Below are 20,257 nucleotides of genomic sequence, written 5' to 3'. Positions count from 1 at the left end.
AACAGGCAGCTTCCCAGCCACTCTTCCCCAAGCCTGTAGCGCTGCATGGGGTTGTTGTGGCCCAAGTGCAGGACTCTGCACTTGGCCTTGTTGAACCTCATACAGTTGGCCTCGGCCCATCGATCCAGCCTGTCCAGGTCCCTCTGCAGAGCCTTCCTACCCTTGAGCAGATCAACACTCCCGCCCAACTTGGTGTTGTCTGCAAACTTACTGAGGGTGCACTCAATCCCCTCATCCAGATCATTGGTAAAGATATTGAACAAGACCGGCCCCAAAATTGAGCCCTGGGGAACACCGCTCGTGACCGGCCACCGACTGGATTTAACTCCATTCACCACAACTCTCTGGGCCCAGCTGTCCAGCCAGTTAAAAAAGCAAGATGAGATATGCCGAGTCAGATCAAGTGTCCATCAAGCCCTATTGGAAGTATACTGCTTCCAACAGTGATCAAAAGCTGATGCTTAGAGAACTGTATAAACAAGGACAAGCGTATGTGTTATTCTCCTCTTCTGTTCTCCCAAGACTCCAAATGCTGCTGGCTGAGGAATTTTGTGACTTTGAATGGTTTCTAGAAGGTGGATCCTATTTTCACAGATACTTACCAAGAGCATTCATCCTGGCGTTGAACTGCTCCAGTTTTGTACAGCCCATGAAGACATTCTCAGCAAGGGATGAAATATGGTTCTTACTAATGTTTAAAATTTTCAGTTCTTTCAAGCATATGGGTGAACATAAGCATAAAATTTTGTTTCTACGATAACAAGAAGAAAAAAAAAATCCATGTTTTATTCAGAAACTATTAGCTAAAAAATGAAAGTAAAGAGTATTGATCTGACAATGCTATCCTTACACTGGTAAACCAAAAAAAAGACTTGTATCTATATAAAGACTGACCAGTCAGCAAAAATACTGGTACATGTGGCAACATGGACTAACATGACTGATACTAAGATTGTTTTAATCAATTTCGAGAACAAACAACAGAATGTACTACAAGGTGTCATTTCCTGATTACATACTGCAGCTCAGTCCCACATGAAGAGGACTGTTGCATTTGTGAGTAGTTCTGTTTACTAAAGATGTGTGTTTGCAGGATTATAATCACAGAATGACTATCAATCTAAAAAAAAAAAAGAATGGAATTCCATACAGGGGATACAATTCAGGATGAGTATATAATATTACAAAAAATGTATTCTGGGAAGAAGAACACCAGAAAGAGAAAGAGACAAAGATCCTGAAAATACAGAGACAAAAGAACCATGCAGCACTGTTTTGCAAGGGTAATATTGCTAATGAAGTTCAAAATAAAGCTAATGAAGAGATGCAACAGGATTTTGAATTCAAAATATTGCTTTTGTAAATTTGATTCACATATTTAATACTGCTTGCTTTAGTTACATATGTTGCTATCTTTATTCTGTGTGAACTTCTGTGTAAAAAATATCACCACCTTATTTAAAATAAATCATGGGAGATGAATGAGACAGTATCTGCAGTTTACAGAGCTATCAATAATAGCATTCTTAAGAATTCCATATAGGTATGAATTATCTCACTCACTAACAAATATGATAAAAAGTGCTGGTAAACAAAAAACTACATATTTTCTCTGCTTCTGTCATTTAAAACACATCCATACCATAAACGCAATTCCATGAATCATACTTCCAAAAAACCTTTGGTGAATATGAAATACAGTGGAAACTGTATTCTGTATACAGAAAAGCTAGTTGAATATGTTAGACAACACAGACAGTCCCTAACAAATATGATAAAAAGTGCTGGTAAACAAAAAACTACATATTTTCTCTGCTTCTGTCATTTAAAACACATCCATACCATAAACGCAATTCCATGATTCATACTTCCTACAAACCTTTGGTGAATATGAAATACAGTGGAAACTGTATTCTGTATACAGAAAAGCTAGTTGAATATGTTAGACAACACAGACAGTCCTGTGGATGAATAGTTTGGCAGTAGAAAGATGCTGAACTACAACATTTTCAGTATGTTACTGAAACTACAACACTATTAGATCCTACCAAGGCCCACAGATACTCTCATGTACTCTGTAATACAACACTGAAAATTGTAGCAATTTACACATTTAGAAGATAATGTCAGTGTTCCACTGCTGACTAAACAATCCTTTCCATGCTATAACAGTCATCATTCTGGATGACAAATATATTATTTTCTGTTATGTTTGTTATGCTTTAGTCCATTTACTCACCCTTCTAGCAATAGCTGTTCCAGATTTTCAGCAACATTTGTAAGAAATTCAGGAGTGCACACCAGCTGATTGTATGAAAGATTAAGTTGCTTTAGAGTTGGACATCTGAGGTATGGATCCAAAGCAAAGGAAGGTCCAATGTCATTTCGAGAGATATCAAGATTTGCAATACAATTCATTTTCAGTAAGTAAGTCGGAAAAGAAGTAAATTGGTTACTGTGCAAATCCAAGTAAGTCAAGCATTTCAAGTTCTGAAAGAAAAGGATAATTTGTTTTTAAAAAGTTAAATGAAAACATGAGTTTATAGGTTTTAAATTGAGTTATATTTTATATAATTTATTAATTTACTTATATTTCTCTCACTAGGAAAAATAGCAGAAAATAGCAATCATACCAATGTGGATCATTATATATATATATATGTATATGAACCAATGTGGTTCATAATATTTCTATTACAGAATAAAATATAAAGCATTCTTCCAAATTAATTAGCTCAGTTTCGTAAAATTTAACAGATATGAATTGCATGCAGTTGTCGGTTCCATTTACATTATTATGTTACTCAATATAACACGTCCTAAAGCAGCGCTCTGCAGTAAATGACTTAAAACAGTTCCATGAAAATACTTTTATTTCTAGCTGAACATAAATCCACTGAATGAAAACTGAGTGAATGTATGAAGCATGCAAAAATAACACACCCATATTCATGAGTAGTATTGTTATGGGTACATTGTTAGAGACAAACAATTTATTGTAACTAATCTCAACTTGTATTACATAAAATTATGCAGAATTACTTCACACAGTTGTTCTGGAATGTTTGTAAGAGCATTTTGGTGGAGCTCCAGTTTCTCAAGATGTTCCAGATGACTAGTTAAGCAGCTATTCTGGCTGATGGCATCAATGTTCTCCAGCTCATTTGATGAAAGATCTAGTGATTTAATATATTCTTTCTCTGAGATCAATGAAGAAAGACTGTCTGATGGTCTTATATGTGGTGAAAATTTTGAGATGCCTTCTATTAAAACAAAAACATGGGAAAAATAGCATGATTTCATTTATCATGTAATTAAAATTAAGATCAATCAACTTGGGATCTAAAGATGCAGAAGACACTGAATGTTTGGATATTGGTTAAGATCCAAATCCATGAAGACTTCTACTAAGAGACAGAAATTTACAAGAGAGTAGGGAAGAGATGGATGCTTATGCACTGCACAACAGAAGTAGCTTTTGAAAGCTAATAAGGGCGCTCATAAAATTTCATTGCCTGTTTAATTCTACATAAATTATTTGTGAAGCCCATGAAAAAAAATTCCTTATATATGCATTATTTGTACTCCAGTGTAGTATTTCCAAAATGCATCCTCCTCTTTGTAAACAAATATACCATCTGACTAAAATCTTCGCATGCTATGCTTGTGAAAGCATTAAGGATGAAAAATCTGTTATAGATGTTAAACTGTGTTGTTTACTTACTGAGGGATTCATCTGAAGGCAAGAATTTTCTTCTTTGTTTCATTAATGGTTCATAATCTGAGCCAGGTCCCTGGAAAATCCCAGAAGAGAACAAAAAACAGTTATGGACATACACAGATATCTGAAATGATCTGAATTCAGTAAATTTCTTTTTATTGTGGTTTCTTTTCATCAGAACTTCCAGAGGGAACACAAAGAAACTGTACATTTCAACTAAAAATAACAATAGGTCACATCTTTATAAAACTTACTGATCCATGCAATATGAAAGAACAGTAGATTTAAAGTTCAATGGAAGTAGTGCATTTTTTGGCAATCTAAAATGACTTTCACTAGGGTGGGGTGATAGGATGGAGCAGGATATTACAAAAAACAACTTTCTCTCGGGAAGCCAGTCTCTCCAGTTTCCCTTTACAGTCAATGGAAAAAGACAAGCTCCTTTCAAAGGAACCTGACTTTGATTCCACCCATTGTCCTCTTATGTCTTCTCATGGAATCGGTCTCTCTTCGTTGACCACAGCAGCACTCTGAAGATTAGCTTCACTAAGGGGTAGTTAAGTCTTTGTGAATAGGCCCACAGTTTCTGTATCAGCATTTGAACATCAGACCAGAAATTTGAGCAATTCACAAGAATATGTACTTTTTACTGATCACAAATTTTTGCTGAAATATACTCTCATCTGTACAGTGATCTGGAGCACAGTAATTGCACAGCAATAGAAGGAAATATTAAATGGCAACAGTGAGACAAGAGCCCATACAGTTACCCGACTTTTCCTAACACTTGATTATTAACAATTTTGCAGTAGGCAACACAGGTGGACTTATAAGAACCCTGGAATGAATAAGGATCTGACTTACCACAGAGTAGGAATGTCGCGGCAAAGTGGGAGAACCTCTTTGAAATGCCATTTCCCTACAATGTAAGTCAGCAACTGCAATGGAATTGGACTTCTTTTTTGTAAAAAGTGATCCTTCACTTCCTGGTACAAAACAATAACACAGGAGGACAAATAAGTAAGAAAATATATTTAAAGATGATGCTCAGAATTCAACTGTAATATAGATGCTGACATGCAAAGGAGAGAGACATTTCAAAAGCATCAATATTGGCACGATCTCACTGGTTAATTGTGTGTGCAATAGGCCAAGAATGTTGTCAACATATTTTAGAGTACATGGGCCATACTAACCTGACATGCTCCAAATATGACCTACAGCTTGTTACATTGATGCTTTATCATTTAAAAATTCCAGCAGGTTGGGATTATTACACATGCTTCGTAACACATCTTTGTGCTACTGCAGTGTAAATAACTTGTTAAAATAGAAAAAGGTTGTATTTTAATAGATACATTTGCACTCCCACATTTATTGAGAATGAAATATCAAATCCCACTGGGGCTTTGGTGATTTAGGGTTATCTGGACCCATTTAGTGTTCCTCTTCTCAAAGCTACTTTTAAAACTCCTAAAATCACTCCTGTTAGCAAAGCCTGTATTTTTTTACCCTAATTTACATATGACTGAACAACTTTTCTATGTAGGACAACAAACAGTACCTATCAGTATTATATGTCTGTGCTACAGTCCTACAGAAATGAAAAATGGTGCTGAATGATGTAAAGGAAAAGAACAAAACAGAACCAAAAAAATTCCCTAGGATTCTCTGATGCCGAAATTCAAATTCTTCATCTGTGATGATTTTAAGTATCCAACAGTTCTAAAACAACAGTGACATCTGAACAAACAAAAGGCATGTTGTAAATTAAGGCCACTTACTGTTATTATTAAGTTACCGATATTATAGACAGAAATGCTGTTTTTTATAAGTTAAAGGCATTCAGATTTCCTGACATGGTTACCAAGAATGATGTTGGACTGAACATAGACTTGTCATTTACACTTTCTGATCAATTAGGTATCTTTGGGATAGGGCTTGTTTCACCTACTTTATTTGTTAACAATATAGTCCTCTATACCAGACTTAGTTGTGTGCACTTTATTTACAGACAACCTGGGGAACAGGGATTTCTAGATCACAATACACCTGACTTCATGATGAGGCAAATTGTGCTCTTGAAGCACTTGCTTCTTGCTATTGACTATAAAGGCAGCATATGAGAATAGCTCAGAAACAGACATCAAAATGGGCAATATCTAAATCTGGTTGGATGAATCCCACTCTTTCTCTCTACAAGAAACTGAATGCATGAAGAACTAATTTTAAATGGATAATTGAATAAAATACTTTAAGGTCCTGATTTTGTAGATACTTACGCATCATAAACTATTTTCCAATGTTACTACAAACAAAATTTTAGATAAGAGTATTTTTTTCATGGCAAGTGTTTTATCTCAAATACAAATAAACAACTGATTTATGGCTATGGTCTAGCCCTGGTACGCTAGACTGGGATTATAAAAAGAAAAAAGAAAAGAAAAACAATTACCTTCACTATCAATATCATCACTCAAAGGAAAAACACTGTCCAGGGTCAGAAAAGAAATGAAATTCCAGTCATAGTTTTTATCCACTCCATCTTCAGAGAAGTTTAGATCAGAGGAGGCTCTTGCTCTGGCCTGGGATTAAAAAAAAAAAAAAGAAAAAAAAAACAATTACCTTCACTATCAATATCATCACTCAAAGGAAAAACACTGTCCACTAATGGGTCAGAAATGAAATTCCAGTCATAGTTTTTATCCACTCCATCTTCAGAGAAGTTTAGATCAGAGGAGGCTCTTGGTCTATTCTCTGAAATATTCTTCATCTGGAATTTAAGCACCATTCTTGCCAGTGCAGAACCTGCATCTGTATGTATAAGAAACCAAAAAGATAGCATATTCTCCAAGAAATCCAAACAGCTTTAAAAAAATAACAGAAATAACTTGATTTATTTTCAAGGTTTCGCAGTCTTTCTATAACCAGCTGAATGCTATGAAGAGATCCTCAACTGAAGGTCTTGATCTAAAACACTTACATAGCACCATCAAGAGATATTAACACATTTCGTATAGCAAATTCTATATATACTCACTTTGTTTTCTTAATGGAGTAAGTTTATCTGGGAACAAAGGAATGAGCCAGGAAGGTTCTAGTCTCCCAATACCAAATCCTCCAAGACATATACTGCTGTTGGCGACATCAAGGCTAAGCTTCTTTAAGAGCAAGCTGATGATTTGGCTATCTCCTCTCTTTATACTGATAGTTAAAGCACTCCGAACATCCTGCTCTCGAGCACCACTGGCTAATAGCAATTCCACCAATTTAGGATTATTTCCTTTCTCACAAACCTAACAGAGAAAAGCAGTTAAAAAAATTTATGCGAGGCACTCAAACAACAGCTCAAACTGCATTAAAAGACTTGTCTCAAATTCAGATTTATTGTATTTTTAGGATCATGTCTCTTTTTCAGTTACACAATTCCCTACCCCTCAGAGCATATGCCTGCCTGAGACATCTGAGTACCAACTCCCATTTTCCTGAAGTCTTTGCCCAAAATATAACAAATGCCCGAGTTCTGTAATAGTAATTTCTGCCATGAGTACACACAATTTCCAGGCAAAAATGAATGGTAATTTATGTAGTTTGGTTATTGCATGTGGTGTATAGAAACTCCATTTATTTATCTGTTCAGTGGAAAAAAGGGGTTATTTTGCCATGTCATCTGGATATCAGATGAACAGGCAACAATGGTGAGACTCATCAAGCCTTGCCTAGTACTAGGGAGCTCAGGTCCACTGGCTTCAGTCAGCTTTACTCCTTCCAATCTCTCAGCCTGCATTGCTACACAGAGCAGTGTTGATTGTGAATATTACAACTACTTTTTAGAAATACTTCCAGACACTTCAATATTTCCATTGTAGTTCACTAACACTGATTTGCCTTCCTCAGACTCCATGGATGGACGGATGGTCGGTTCCAAACTCAGCTGTGCTTTATCAACCAGCCAGCTCTGCCAGCAGAAGTCAACTCTTCCTAATTCACTTCAGGCAGTACTGGTGGGGTTATCTCAGACCATTTAAAACTTTGACACTGAAGCTAAATTAAGAAGTGCTCATACACACCGTTTCTCAAAAAAAATTTTAAAGGCAGTCACATTTAGCAAGGAGCACTTACAAGCAGGTGGGAACAGCCTCTCTGTTGGCATGGCTGAATTCAGATGGGATGTTTGCCTATGGCCTTATTTAAGACACCAACATATTTCAAATAGTTGATGCTCTGAATGTGGCCACTGTCTGGATAAAGCTCTTTGCAGCTAGTGTGACTGCAGGCATTCCAAGATGTTGTATTACTTTAGCTGTGTTGATAAAAAGGCAGAACTCTAACCAGAACAGTCAAACCAGCACAAAACCTGATGACTATATTCATCTTTAAGTACAACACAAAGTAAAAAAAAATCCACCATGCCAGGGCAGGCATTTTGGGCAATGCCTTCTTTGCAGGTCTAGAACAGAGTGGGACTAAGCACACTGGAACCTATCTATGCACAGTGCTGCCTCTAGTCCATCTGTACTTTGGCCTCACAGAGCTTAGAAAGAGCTGAATTTGGAGTATCAGTTCATGGACTGGGCTCTAATGGGCTTGATGCCATCTATGCCTGATTACTTCAGAAAAAATGACTGGGAATTTGCAAATCTTGAGCTTAAGTCTTCTTCCTCAAAAATACTCCAAAGCTAAGGCTAAGTCAGTACTTGATTGAACCCAGGTTTGCATGTGAACAGGGTAAACAATCAGAAAGCATGGACTTTAAAGTGAACTTGCATCAGAACTGAACTGGCAGTGTGGGCACATTCTAGGTGACAGTGACCCTATGAGCTTCAATGAAGTGAAGGGTGTTTCAATGAACATCAGACTGAGCCTGAAGTCACTGTGAGTAGCAATGGTTAACACCACTCAGGTCACAAATTGCACTGGGTATTGCTGCTGTGTTCTGCCAAATATATGTTTACATGAAAAGAGAAAGGAACCCAAAAGCACAAATTTTAAAGCAATAAAACTATATATATTTCCATATATTACCTGATAGATCAAAGAGTTTGTCTTTGTCTTCTTATTAATATCAGCTCCCAGCAGAAGTAAACATTCAGCCATAATACTATTGTACTCAATACATGCTTTTTCCAGCATCATATTTTTTAAATCATCATTTTCAGCTATTTTAGCAAAACATTTACAACACAGGCTTTGAAACTGAATGGGAAGACAAACAATAAAAGTTAGGACAAAAATAGCACCAAAATTTTTCAGCTCTGGAGCTGTCAAAAGAGACAAGATACCTGTCGATCTCGCTGGTCAGTGAAACACATAGACATCTGGTAGAAAATGACTGTGTCAAATGATTCATGTACCAGCAGCTTTGCAAAACAAGGTGACAAACCAAGAATTGACAAGATTGCATGAAATCCCTAAGAACACAATGAGAAGATTGAAATAAATACAGTGTTAAAAAGTGTCATTTAAAAACAGGTCATGCAACAAAATCAAGTTTCAACCAAAAGATATGTGCTTTAATTTTTTTGTCTTGCTTTTAAACATGCGATAGTTCACAAACTGGAGAAGATCAGGAGAGAAGGCAGAAACACCTGGTGTCTCTGTGTTTATATAGCTGTAGTTTCACGCCTGTTTAGCTGACTTAAACAGGTATTAACTGACACTTTGAAAAGGCAAATTATGCACCATAATATCTGACAACATCCTGCCTGGCAGTGACAAATGTACTCGTGATTTCCTGAAAATGTACAGAGGAAACAATCTCCTTCTAAGGATATGGGATGAAGATGCATCCCCTCTCCCAGTGTGTTGCTCTGTAATCCTTGAATTTGAAAAAAAATACATAGCCTAAATGAAAAACTTAACAGGTGTATCTAAAAACTAAAAAGAAATACAAAATTATCCCATGATTCTGCAAGTAAAGTTCACCTAGAAGGGTGAACCGGGTAAATTACGGACTCTTTGTCCAAGTCTAATTGAGACTAAATCACTTTAAATAACTTCCTTATTCCACCACATTATTTTGATTTCTCTCTACACTGGTTGCTAAGCTAAACTTGGAAGGGTTGGGGGAAAAACAGCAGTAAAGAAGGGAGGCTGTACTTGTGATATTTTCATACTGATCTGAAACAGAAGTACAGAAACTCTCACAGGAAGCTGATCTCGCAGGCAAGCTCCATTCCGCTAGAAAAATGAAACTGGCAACAAACAGGGAAAGCTTCTGAAGGAGCGGAAACAGAACTTTCACACGAGGAGGACTGAACATGTGTTTGCAGACAGAATAAGAACTCTCCTTCCATATTCAGAAGTAGATCCAAAGTCTGACACAGTATTCTAGTAATATCCTTCTTAAATGCAGCATTCCTACGCGAAGCTTATTGCTGGTGACAGGGCTGGGAACTAACTTATTTTCTGTTAATTTGCAAAGAAGGGCAATCAATACTACAATGATGGTTACTTCATTAAATGGTTATAGATTGACTGAATGATGGATCATGACTGAGAAATTTGTTCTAGTTTGCAGATCTCAGAAGTCTCAGATAAACACCTAAACCTACGCTTACATATTCTGGATTGAATACATGCCTCCAAGAAAACCATTTCTACAGCAAACATATTGGTTTAATTATAAAGGCTTATACTAATCTAGTAATTGCAATAAAATCAAAATGAAGTCATTAAAATAAGGAATTCTATTTCAAATATAACTGCATTAAAATAATTTTCTAAGGTTTTGCCTTTCACTTTCATCTTTGTATGTAGAAAAAACACATACATGCATCTGGATTTCAGTGACCTCTTTAAATCGTCGCAGAGTAGAAACCAGAACTGTTGACAGGACATGCATAGTTGCAATACACAAACTCTTTCTTGTAATCAAAGAGCATAGAAGACTCAAACCCAAACACTGTATGACTAGAAGAAAAAAAGAAAGATTAATAATGTTGATTATTCAGACATTCTGAGTGGAACAAACCCATGACTTAGGTAGTGTTATATTACTAATATTCCAGAAAGTTATTTGCATAAGCTATTGCAGGGCCAGGCATAACTACAAAGTGGATGAACCTGAGGACTATGCAGTACTGCAGCCTTTTCTTGCCATGTAACCTACATCACATTCAGTACTAAAGTGTGTAATGGATAGGTTACAGCTTCTATGGTTAATCAGCCCCTCCTACTATATCATTCACATTCAACTACAAAATACCTTCCTTACCTTGTTCGTCTGGATACATCTGTAGGGTGTGAAGCACAGTGTCAGTAGCTCCTTGCTGGGTTAAAATTTCTAGTGCACCAGTGCACTCAGCTACAGAAGCAAGTAGTTTTAATCCACACTTCTGAATGCTAGGATTTCCAATAAACTAATGGAGAAATAAATATAAAATCAGATCAAGTTTGTTCTGCTTAAAATGGCAACAGAAGAGTTGCTCGTTCTTAAAGTTGTTCTTCAAAAACAAGCGATTGTTGTTCTTGAAGTATGTGAAATTACAGCTGATGTAACAATAAATAACAATAATCACAATTTCAAAAAGGTTTCCATTTCAACCATTAGTTTCAACTGCTCATAACCTCCCCAGATTTTCACCTTTGATTCTGAAAATATTCCCTAGCTAGTTTTCTAATGGAGACTGGGATTTTTTTTCCTCAAAGTTTCAGTACAACCATTCACAAGTTCACACATTTTGCTAGGACAAGGTGAGAAAATGTACTTCCTTTGTGGTTAAAAAGGAACAAAAATGGGGTTCTTTGAGAACCGTCACAAGTGATAAACATGGTGGCAATTGAAAAAATATATGAAAAGAAAAAGATATGAAGCAACATACCTATTACCACACCCCATCAAGGTTTTCAAAGCTTTGGGTTTAGTTATATAGCAATTCAATAGGTTATTTGTGATTTTTTTACCAATTTTCCCCCACTTCTAGATGGAGGAAACCTAGATGAGGCCTAGATCTGAAAATGTGCATAGCTGTCACAGAGACTTGCAAATCTGCAAAATTATTTCAGTGGGGTCATGCCCATCTTCCTCCTTATTCCTTCTCTAGTTTTTCATTAAAATATGTTAATTTCTAACCCTTCTGGCTGATATCGTAGTACCCCAAAACACAAACCAGCTGGGTCAGAAAAAGCAATCAGGATGGTCACAAAGCACTGGAGACTGTAATACGTTCTGAAGTAAAAAATATTTTGCCTCCCTTGTTAACTCCTATATCTTCAGGTCAAGAAATGTCCTTTAGATAGTCCAGCACTCTTTTCCTCTGACTTTCATAATAAATGTAAGAGACACAAATTTCCTTGACTGATGATGTTTGACAAGCCTAAAATTGTTGAGAGACTTCTAAAAATTGTGAATTGCTACATCCATTTTGATTGTGGTCATGTGAACCTTGTAAACCTTGTAGAGGTGGGATTCTTCTGAAGGCCATGAAGTTAAACCTTTCCTGTCACTAGGATTTAAGGTTAATTTGCTGTGCAAAGTGCCCAGTGTGGTCTGCTTCAGCCTTTCACTTTCCAGCTTTCCCTTCAAGGCACTGTGATCATTCTGTTTTCCAGTGGCTGAAAAAAGTTATAGAATTGAACAGTGAAAAGAATAGAGACAGCTGAGAAACACTGTTCTGTTAAAAGCAAAGGAGTATGTATCCATGAAAGTCATATTAAAGAAGCACTCAGTTCTATGTGTAGCTGAGGGGTAGGTATGAGGAAACTTTTCATGTATAAACTAGTCCATTAAAAAATCACAAATAAACTGTAAACTTGAAAAAAATTAGCCTTGTTTTTATAAATATCCTTTAGAGTTACTGTCTAAAGGATCACCTAATACACTCCAGAACAGAAAGTAAGAAGAAACCCCAAATGATAAATGAAACTCAGGAGTTAAGATTAATTCTATCAAATCAATACGAAAATCAATGTGGAACTAAAACTTACAAATGGTTCACCGTTGCAAGTGTAAAATAGTGACAAAATTCATTAGAATAAAGCTTTAACTATACCCTGTTCAAAGCATTAAGCACCAATGAATGAGTTCCCTCCAACAGACACTGGCTTTTAATGACTTTTACTGTAAGTGCAAAAGCAGCATCTCCCACATCTCTGGAAGAATCATTCTGGTGTTCATTCTTTGTACCTGTAACAATGGAAAACAGCCTTCCTCAGAAGAACAGATTTAATATTCTCCCCAGTATTAACCCAGTATTACAATCAAATTGAACACACAGGTTTTAACAGCTGACTCAGAGGGCATATTTCAGATCTTATGACATTTTCAGAATGCTGTAGTTACAGAGACTGGAGTCCCTCCAGATTTACATTGTAGTGTGAGTACATTGTGTTTGAAATGACGATTTCACCATATGTTTGCTCACTGCTTACTCTGAAAATGCAAAACCATGGCAAAGAATTTTGCCTAAGGTACGTTGCAATATATTACTTTTTTGAGCTACAGGGTTTCTTGGTGTTCCTGATACCTACTTCAGACCACCTCTTCCTTCTGGAAAGGAGACACTATAGAGAAGCTATAAACTAGTTGCCCTTTCTCACTTGGCAGCACATCATAGGCCAAATTTTACACACAGATGACATAAGTGGAAGGTGAGTACAAATAAAAGAACAGAGAAAGGTCTTTCAGATTTACATTTCTTGTAGCTATTGGCACTTGCAGTCAAGTGGCACTACAGAAAGTACCCAGAAATCCTTTAAAAGTCACTTCAGCATTCATATTTGTTCTGATTACTATTTTCTCCATGAATTACTTTTTATTCCCTAATTAACCTGCAAGTTGCAACATCCAGTTCCAACATCTCCAGTGCCAGGAGAGTTGGCATTCTCCTTGTTTGATTACACTTTAGAAGGGCGTCACTTCCAGGATACTGGCAAAAAAAGCGCCTTGCCTACATGTTAGAATACATATGTCAAGTCTTAATCCTGTTGTTTATTGAAAAAAAAGGAAAGTATTAGGATTATAATTCGAAGAATAGAAGGAAATTGAAACCTGAAATCAGTCTGCATATTAGCCAAGTTACTAGTTTCAGAGTTACTGGTTTTGTAAATGTTCAACTAAAACTGCTGAGAGATACTTGCAAAAAGTTCTGAGAAAAAAATCAGTACTGCATGTCTGTACTCTCACGCTTAATATCAGGGGATAAAACAGGATATACAGCAGTAAACTGGTAAGAAGAGTTAAAACTTTCCCCAAATTTTATTAAAGGTATAGAACTAAAAAGAACATAATACATATGTCAAGTCTTAATCCTGTTGTTTATTGAAAAAAAAGGAAAGTATTAGGATTATAATTCGAAGAATAGAAGGAAATTGAAACCTGAAATCAGTCTGCATATTAGCCAAGTTACTAGTTTCAGAGTTACTGGTTTTGTAAATGTTCAACTAAAACTGCTGAGAGATACTTGCAAAAAGTTCTGAGAAAAAAATCAGTACTGCATGTCTGTACTCTCACGCTTAATATCAGGGGATAAAACAGGATATACAGCAGTAAACTGGTAAGAAGAGTTAAAACTTTCCCCAAATTTTATTAAAGGTATAGAACTAACAAAGAACATATTTTTCCTACTGTAGATTGCCTTTAAAAGAGGTTTTTTTGGAAAGGAATTTCTAAGCTAGTCAGTTTGGCTTCTCCTTTTCTGTAGAAAACAGTATATAATAGTCTATTTCATATCTTTAAATCACTGTCTTTATTTTTTGGTGTCAGAGGTCCAATTTTTATGTTTCTTCCAAGAGATACTATTAAAACAATTGCATTTTGTGGTACAACAATGTTGATGTCATTATCACTGTTTGCTCTCACTTAAAGGTTATCTATGATGGAAATACACAATCACAGCGATAGCTCCACACTCATTCCTCGAATTAATGGAGCTCACTCTTCACTGATGAAATCAAGGGGAAATCAGCAGTGATAATTTTGGTCTGTTACCTTCAATACCTCAGAAGTTTTCATCCATCTTGTATGTTCTTAAAGAGTTACAGCTGCTCTTGGCTATGTACAGAACACCAGTAAATTTTTTGAAGTCCCATTAAAGGCTGTCTCATTAGATAAGAAAGACTAAAACCCAGTTATCTAATTCTATTCTCTGATTCGGTGTACGATGCTGCACCAATTATATTTTTGGATGACTTACCGGGCACCATAAAGTGTAAAAGGACTCGAAGTGCTTCCAGTTGTACAGAGAGTGATTTTTCATGTTTCCTCATGGCTTTTACAACTTCTGATGCAGCTACTGTCATTATATCCAGATGAAGGAAACTGAAAATATTGTTTATAAAATAAATAAAAAGAATGCATTTCTAAATTTTACATGTATTTGCTTCCTTAATTAACACTGTGTGATATCCCTTTAGAACACTGTAAATCTGGTTTGAGCTACGAAATATAAATTAAACTATGGTACTTTTCTTCATCATAGCAAATATATTATTTTCATGCCATTCCATGAGTTCAGTCTATGTAATTAATTCCACTCTAGACTACTGAGAGGCAATTTTCAATCCAGTCCAGAACAGTGATACACAGAAAGTATAGTATTTCATTCTGGGTGAGTGGTGGATTCATATATTTCACTTTGATTCCAGTCCAGATATGTGAAAAGATACATCTTCCTTAATCCAGTGCTCTGCAATTGTCATAAAGTACTGATGAAATGTCAGGTAATTGTAGAATAAACAAAAAAATATCAACCATGTTAGGTTCTAATCTTGAAGAAAAAAACCAATAATCTCAATGTCATTAGCATTCCTAGAAATGGCAGTAGCCAAAGGCCACTAATTTACTTTTAAGGTTATTTTCTTCTTTCATTTTATAATACCTTCATTCCTGTGAATATGTTTATGGAAGTTTTGAGATTTTCTTCTTTATAAAATGAAATTATTCATAAGGAATTCTGTGACTATATCTTGAGTCTATCATTTTTTCACAGACAGCTTAGCATATATAAAGGTTTCAGGGAAAGCTGGAAAAACTTGGCAAGACACTTGGAATCACGTTCCCACTCTGTGTATCAGTATTCATGAGTCACAAGTTTGTCTACAGCTTACAGCTTAGCATATATAAAGGTTTCAGGGAAAAAACTTGGCACTTGGCAAGACACTTGGAATCACGTTCCCACTCTGTATATCAGTATTCATGAGTCACAAGTTTGTTTTCCAGTCATGTTCTAGAGCATTTGCAAAAGCCAACACAAAAGTAATATTAACACAATGTTATTTTAATAATCAGAGCTAATATTGTGGGAAATTTCTTAGCTCTCAATGGAATTCAGCGTGGCTAACAGGAGGGGAGACCACCTAGCGATAGTCTCTTCAAACCTCACTGCTCAAGAAACATGAAGGAAAGAACATGCAGCTCCCTGCATATATCTACCTGGGCATTTGACTACAGGGCTTACAAAATTCAATGTCTTGAACAGGGCTGTCAGCCTGTGGTCAATTTTAATATCAGTGAAACAGTCAATAATTGAAATGTAATCAATTACAGCACTGAATCTCACAAATCTTCACTTTGGAAGTCGCCACATATTTCTAAGTATATTACCTTCCTTCGAAAACATGGTTCAGAATTCTGCAGGCACTTTCAGCCACTTCAGGAGAATGTGGATGTTTCCTCATTATATCCAAAACATTCATGTGCATTCCTTTAGCCAAAAGTGTCTTCCTAATATTTACTACAACAAAAAATAGCAAGCATCCTATAAGTAAATCTCTCTCTCTTTATGTATAGTTCTCAAAAACAACAGAACTGCTAACTTTTTTCCTGCTTTTTTCGATTTTTTTCCTCACCAAACACACATGTTATAGAAGTATAAATTAGAATGGGAAACAATTTGAGCTGAAGCTGATTCTGTTTGCATAGCTTAATCAAATGCCTTATAATTCCTGAATGCCTAATAAGTTTAAATACATCTGCTATTTTTACTTACAGAAAGTTAACTTAAGGGAAGGAGAAAGTACAGCTTTACTTTTATTTTCAAAAATGTTTATTCTTAAACAATTTTTCCTCTCAATTGCACTCTGTGATCATGTAGGAAAGCTAGAATTTAAAACTTTCAAAAAACCTTCTAACTTCCAAAATAAGGCTTCAAAAGTGAAATTATATTTATTCACTCTATTTACTTTGATAATTCATTTTTTTAAAAATTCAAATACCCAAGCACATGTTGTAGCTATAACTGTAACCAATATAGATCAGAACACTTCAAAAATATTCTACATTATCATTGTAACTATTACCAATTCTTGTCATTCCCAGTTCAGTACATCCATTTCAAATGGTTAATTCAAGCAATATTGCATTGTACCAGAGGGTTTTACTAAGCTTCTTTACGTCTATCATTTCTGGTGTAAGCACATTCATTTAGGGGGAAAAAAAGAAAAAAAAAAGACAAAATAAAAATTTGCTTTAGATTTCCAATGGGAATCAGAGGCCCACTTGGCGGTAACATGTTATGAAAGTACCTGGTATAATATGTAACAGTATGCATACATTTATGAGATCTATTTCTTGATATGGATACATATTTATCTCATAAATAACTATAAAACCTTTTCATTGTTAGGTTTTATGTACTTGGATGGCTCAGTAACCTAGTGATAAAACAATGCTTTCTCATCTAGAGAATGGCAATTAACTGCTAGTCTTTATCTTCCTATCTAGCCAGTGGTTTTCAATGTGCAGTCTACAAACCACTTGAGGTCCATAACCATTTCAAAGGGTTCTGGGAAAGGTATCTAATAAAAGCAGGCCAACTGTCAGTAGGCTTAAATACTCTACCCAGGGGTCCACATATCCACTGAAAAATTTTGAGGGGGTCTGCAAATTGAAAAAAGTTAGGAAACCATGTTAGGGACACAATCGGGACTAAAGCAATCTTGAAAACTGTTATGCCCATGCTTAACTTTCTACACATGATTTGATTCACTGCAGTCAACAGGACTGCTCAAATCCCCTGTGTTAAGCAAGAAAATGGTATTTGCCGGGCTGTAATCCTTACTCATGTGAGTTTCAACAAATGCTGCTCTTCACGAAATTCAAACATGTGATAAATATTTAAACAAGCATACAAAGAGAACACACTCTTTTCACATCTCCTGCTCCAAAAACCAGCAATTGCAACACATAAACTGGCAAAGAGCTCTTTACTTTCACATACTGTCTTTGACACTAGCCAACAATAGCTTTTTCAAAGCAAGGAATAAACTTCCTACTAAACACAACTGCATAGTATTCTAATCACAGGGAATATTGTTTTCATACAACAGCACAGTAAATATTCTTTAATATTACAGCAATAACTTTCTGTTGCATTAGAAAGTAAAGATAATTAAATTCCCTTACCATTTTGTTGTGACAAAATTGCCAAGGTACTAGCAGCTGCCTGAAACACTTCTTTTGAAGAGGAGTGCATCAGCATGGAGAGCATCACTGCTCTGTCTATCGGGAACCTTTCACAGAGAGAAACAAATCACTGCACGTTGACCATATTACAGCAGTTACTTCATAACTGTAGTTCGGTTTCCTAAAAAGGTATTAAGCGACATAATTGAATTTTCAGATGATTGTACTTGGCTTCTAATATTTTTCCAGAGCAACAGCTGACAGAAAGTCCTTTGCAAACTACGCATATTAGCCTACTCTGAATCTCACTGAATTCACTTGGAACCATGCTTTCCAAGTGACCTGAGCTCCAGAAAGGGATACTTACTAAAATTTGAATGATTAAAATCTTAAGCGACTCTGAGAAATAGTTTAAATAAATGAAAGTCTGTATCTTACCCACGCCTAGATTTTCCCTGATGAGGCAGCACCCCCTGTACTGTGCCCTTTCATCTGATTTGTGGGAAAATGAGCAGTGCTTTTCCATACTCCTTATGTACTAGATATCTTAATCTTCTCTATTTTCCCTACTCTTACATTCTTTAATCCTCCCTATCCTTGTTGCAACTGAAGAAATTCCTTGTGAACTGTAAAAATTAGCTCTATTAGACTGTGTTCTGACCCTTTATTAAAACCCCAGCAATTTTGCCTGAGTCAAGGTTAGCACACTTTTCAAGAAAGAAACTTTCTCAAGTGTTGTTGATCACCATGCATTTCATCATATATTAGAAAACGAGAAAGAAAAATAAAAATAATTGAAATATGAGACCCCAAATGGCCTAATAGTAGGCTTTCATTTTTTTCATTTCCAAAAATACAGTTCAAGTTATTAACACTGACTGATTATCTCCATCTCCAATCTTCTCATGAAGGTTGCGTTGATACAGAAACAGATTTTTCAAAGCCCAGCATGCAGCCTCCTAAATACAAACCAAGAGGAGACAAAAGGATTAAGAAAATATGCCTTTGGAATATCAAAAATATATGAAAAAAATTAAATAGTTTGACTGTTTTTCAGTCCATGACAAAGAAACAAGGTGCTTTATGTAGAAATACAAGGTGTGGACTGTCACATTCTTTATAGCTGGTTTAGGCCTGAGTTACAAACATGCCGCATTCTCATTATTTGATTTGCATTTTGATGCTTATTTTAGGCCGAGATTAATTCTTCTGTTGATGGGCCTGTGTTTTGCTGCTGTATGCAGAAGAGCTACTTAAACAACAATCTTTGGATGGCCAAAGTTTCAGGTAACAAGTCTCATCTTAACTACCTACACTTGATCCAAAGGAGTAACTGAAACCAGTTCAGGTGAACAAAGATAAGAAAGGCAAGAAACGTAAGATTTATTCTAAATCTAATCCAATCTTTAAGGCCTCATTTGCCCAAGGATATACGGGAGAAAATGATGTTGCTAAACATTTTATTTAATGCATAATGCAGTCTTTCCATACCCCCATCATTCAGAAATTCTCACCAGCACATCTGTGTTTTTTCGGTGTAGTTTTAATGCTCTGTGACATGCTTCCAACCAGCATAATTTTTCTTCCTCCTCCTCTTCTTTTCTTTCCTCTAAGTCTCGGTTTAAGAATATTGTTTCAGCTTGAAATATAAAATATTTACAATAAATTCTTATTGTATAAATAAATTCTTATTGTAAATGATTATTAAAATCAGTGGGAGGATTAGCCTGTTCTTGGAAGGGAGAAGTCTTTTGACATAAACTCTATGACAGATTTGAAAAATGTCTTTAAGGTTATAAAGAGATAAAAAACTACATTATAGTGTAGTAAATTAGGTACATAGTTACAGATCAGTCAATGCTCACGCTCTGAAAAGACCTGCGCATACTTTTTTTTGTTGTGTATTTACATACAGAATACCACAGACATAAAATATAACTGATTCATTTGCATGTAACCACTTGTTGTGATTTAGCCTCAGCCGGCAACTGAGCACCACACAGCCGCTCGCTCACTCACCCGCCCCCGGTGGGATGGGGGAGAGAATCGGAAGAGTAGAAGTGAGAAAACTCGTGGGTTGAGATAAAAACAGTTTAATAATTGAAATAAATTAAAAAAAAAAAATATACAAAGCAAGTGATGCAAAATGCAATTGCTCCCCACCCACTGACCAATGCCCAGCCAGTCCCCGA

At 35.9% G+C, this 20,257-nt stretch overlaps 1 protein-coding gene across 1 annotated transcript in view; it reads right to left on the bottom strand.

The window, feature by feature from the left end:
• The window catches only part of LRRK2 (leucine rich repeat kinase 2), a 75,185-nt gene that overhangs the window by 34,289 nt on the left and 20,639 nt on the right, over positions 1-20,257 (bottom strand). The window contains exons 8-24 of the mRNA XM_019474598.1: positions 19,580-19,704; positions 18,945-19,024; positions 18,066-18,172; positions 16,266-16,395; positions 14,857-14,981; positions 12,715-12,848; positions 10,938-11,082; positions 10,494-10,633; positions 9,004-9,132; positions 8,747-8,917; positions 6,762-7,017; positions 6,347-6,535; positions 4,586-4,707; positions 3,725-3,794; positions 3,043-3,263; positions 2,240-2,490; positions 603-751 (exon numbers count right to left, since the gene is read on the bottom strand). Of these exons, the coding sequence (XP_019330143.1) occupies positions 603-751; positions 2,240-2,490; positions 3,043-3,263; positions 3,725-3,794; positions 4,586-4,707; positions 6,347-6,535; positions 6,762-7,017; positions 8,747-8,917; positions 9,004-9,132; positions 10,494-10,633; positions 10,938-11,082; positions 12,715-12,848; positions 14,857-14,981; positions 16,266-16,395; positions 18,066-18,172; positions 18,945-19,024; positions 19,580-19,704 (2,544 nt within the window). The remainder of the gene's footprint in view (positions 1-602; positions 752-2,239; positions 2,491-3,042; positions 3,264-3,724; positions 3,795-4,585; positions 4,708-6,346; positions 6,536-6,761; positions 7,018-8,746; positions 8,918-9,003; positions 9,133-10,493; positions 10,634-10,937; positions 11,083-12,714; positions 12,849-14,856; positions 14,982-16,265; positions 16,396-18,065; positions 18,173-18,944; positions 19,025-19,579; positions 19,705-20,257) is intronic.

The sequence above is a fragment of the Aptenodytes forsteri genome, unplaced genomic scaffold (genome assembly GCF_000699145.1).
Source record: "Aptenodytes forsteri isolate BGI_AS27 unplaced genomic scaffold, ASM69914v1 Scaffold137, whole genome shotgun sequence".
Classification (NCBI taxonomy): Eukaryota; Metazoa; Chordata; class Aves; order Sphenisciformes; family Spheniscidae; genus Aptenodytes; species Aptenodytes forsteri.
This window is presented reverse-complemented; position numbering and strand designations above follow the sequence as displayed.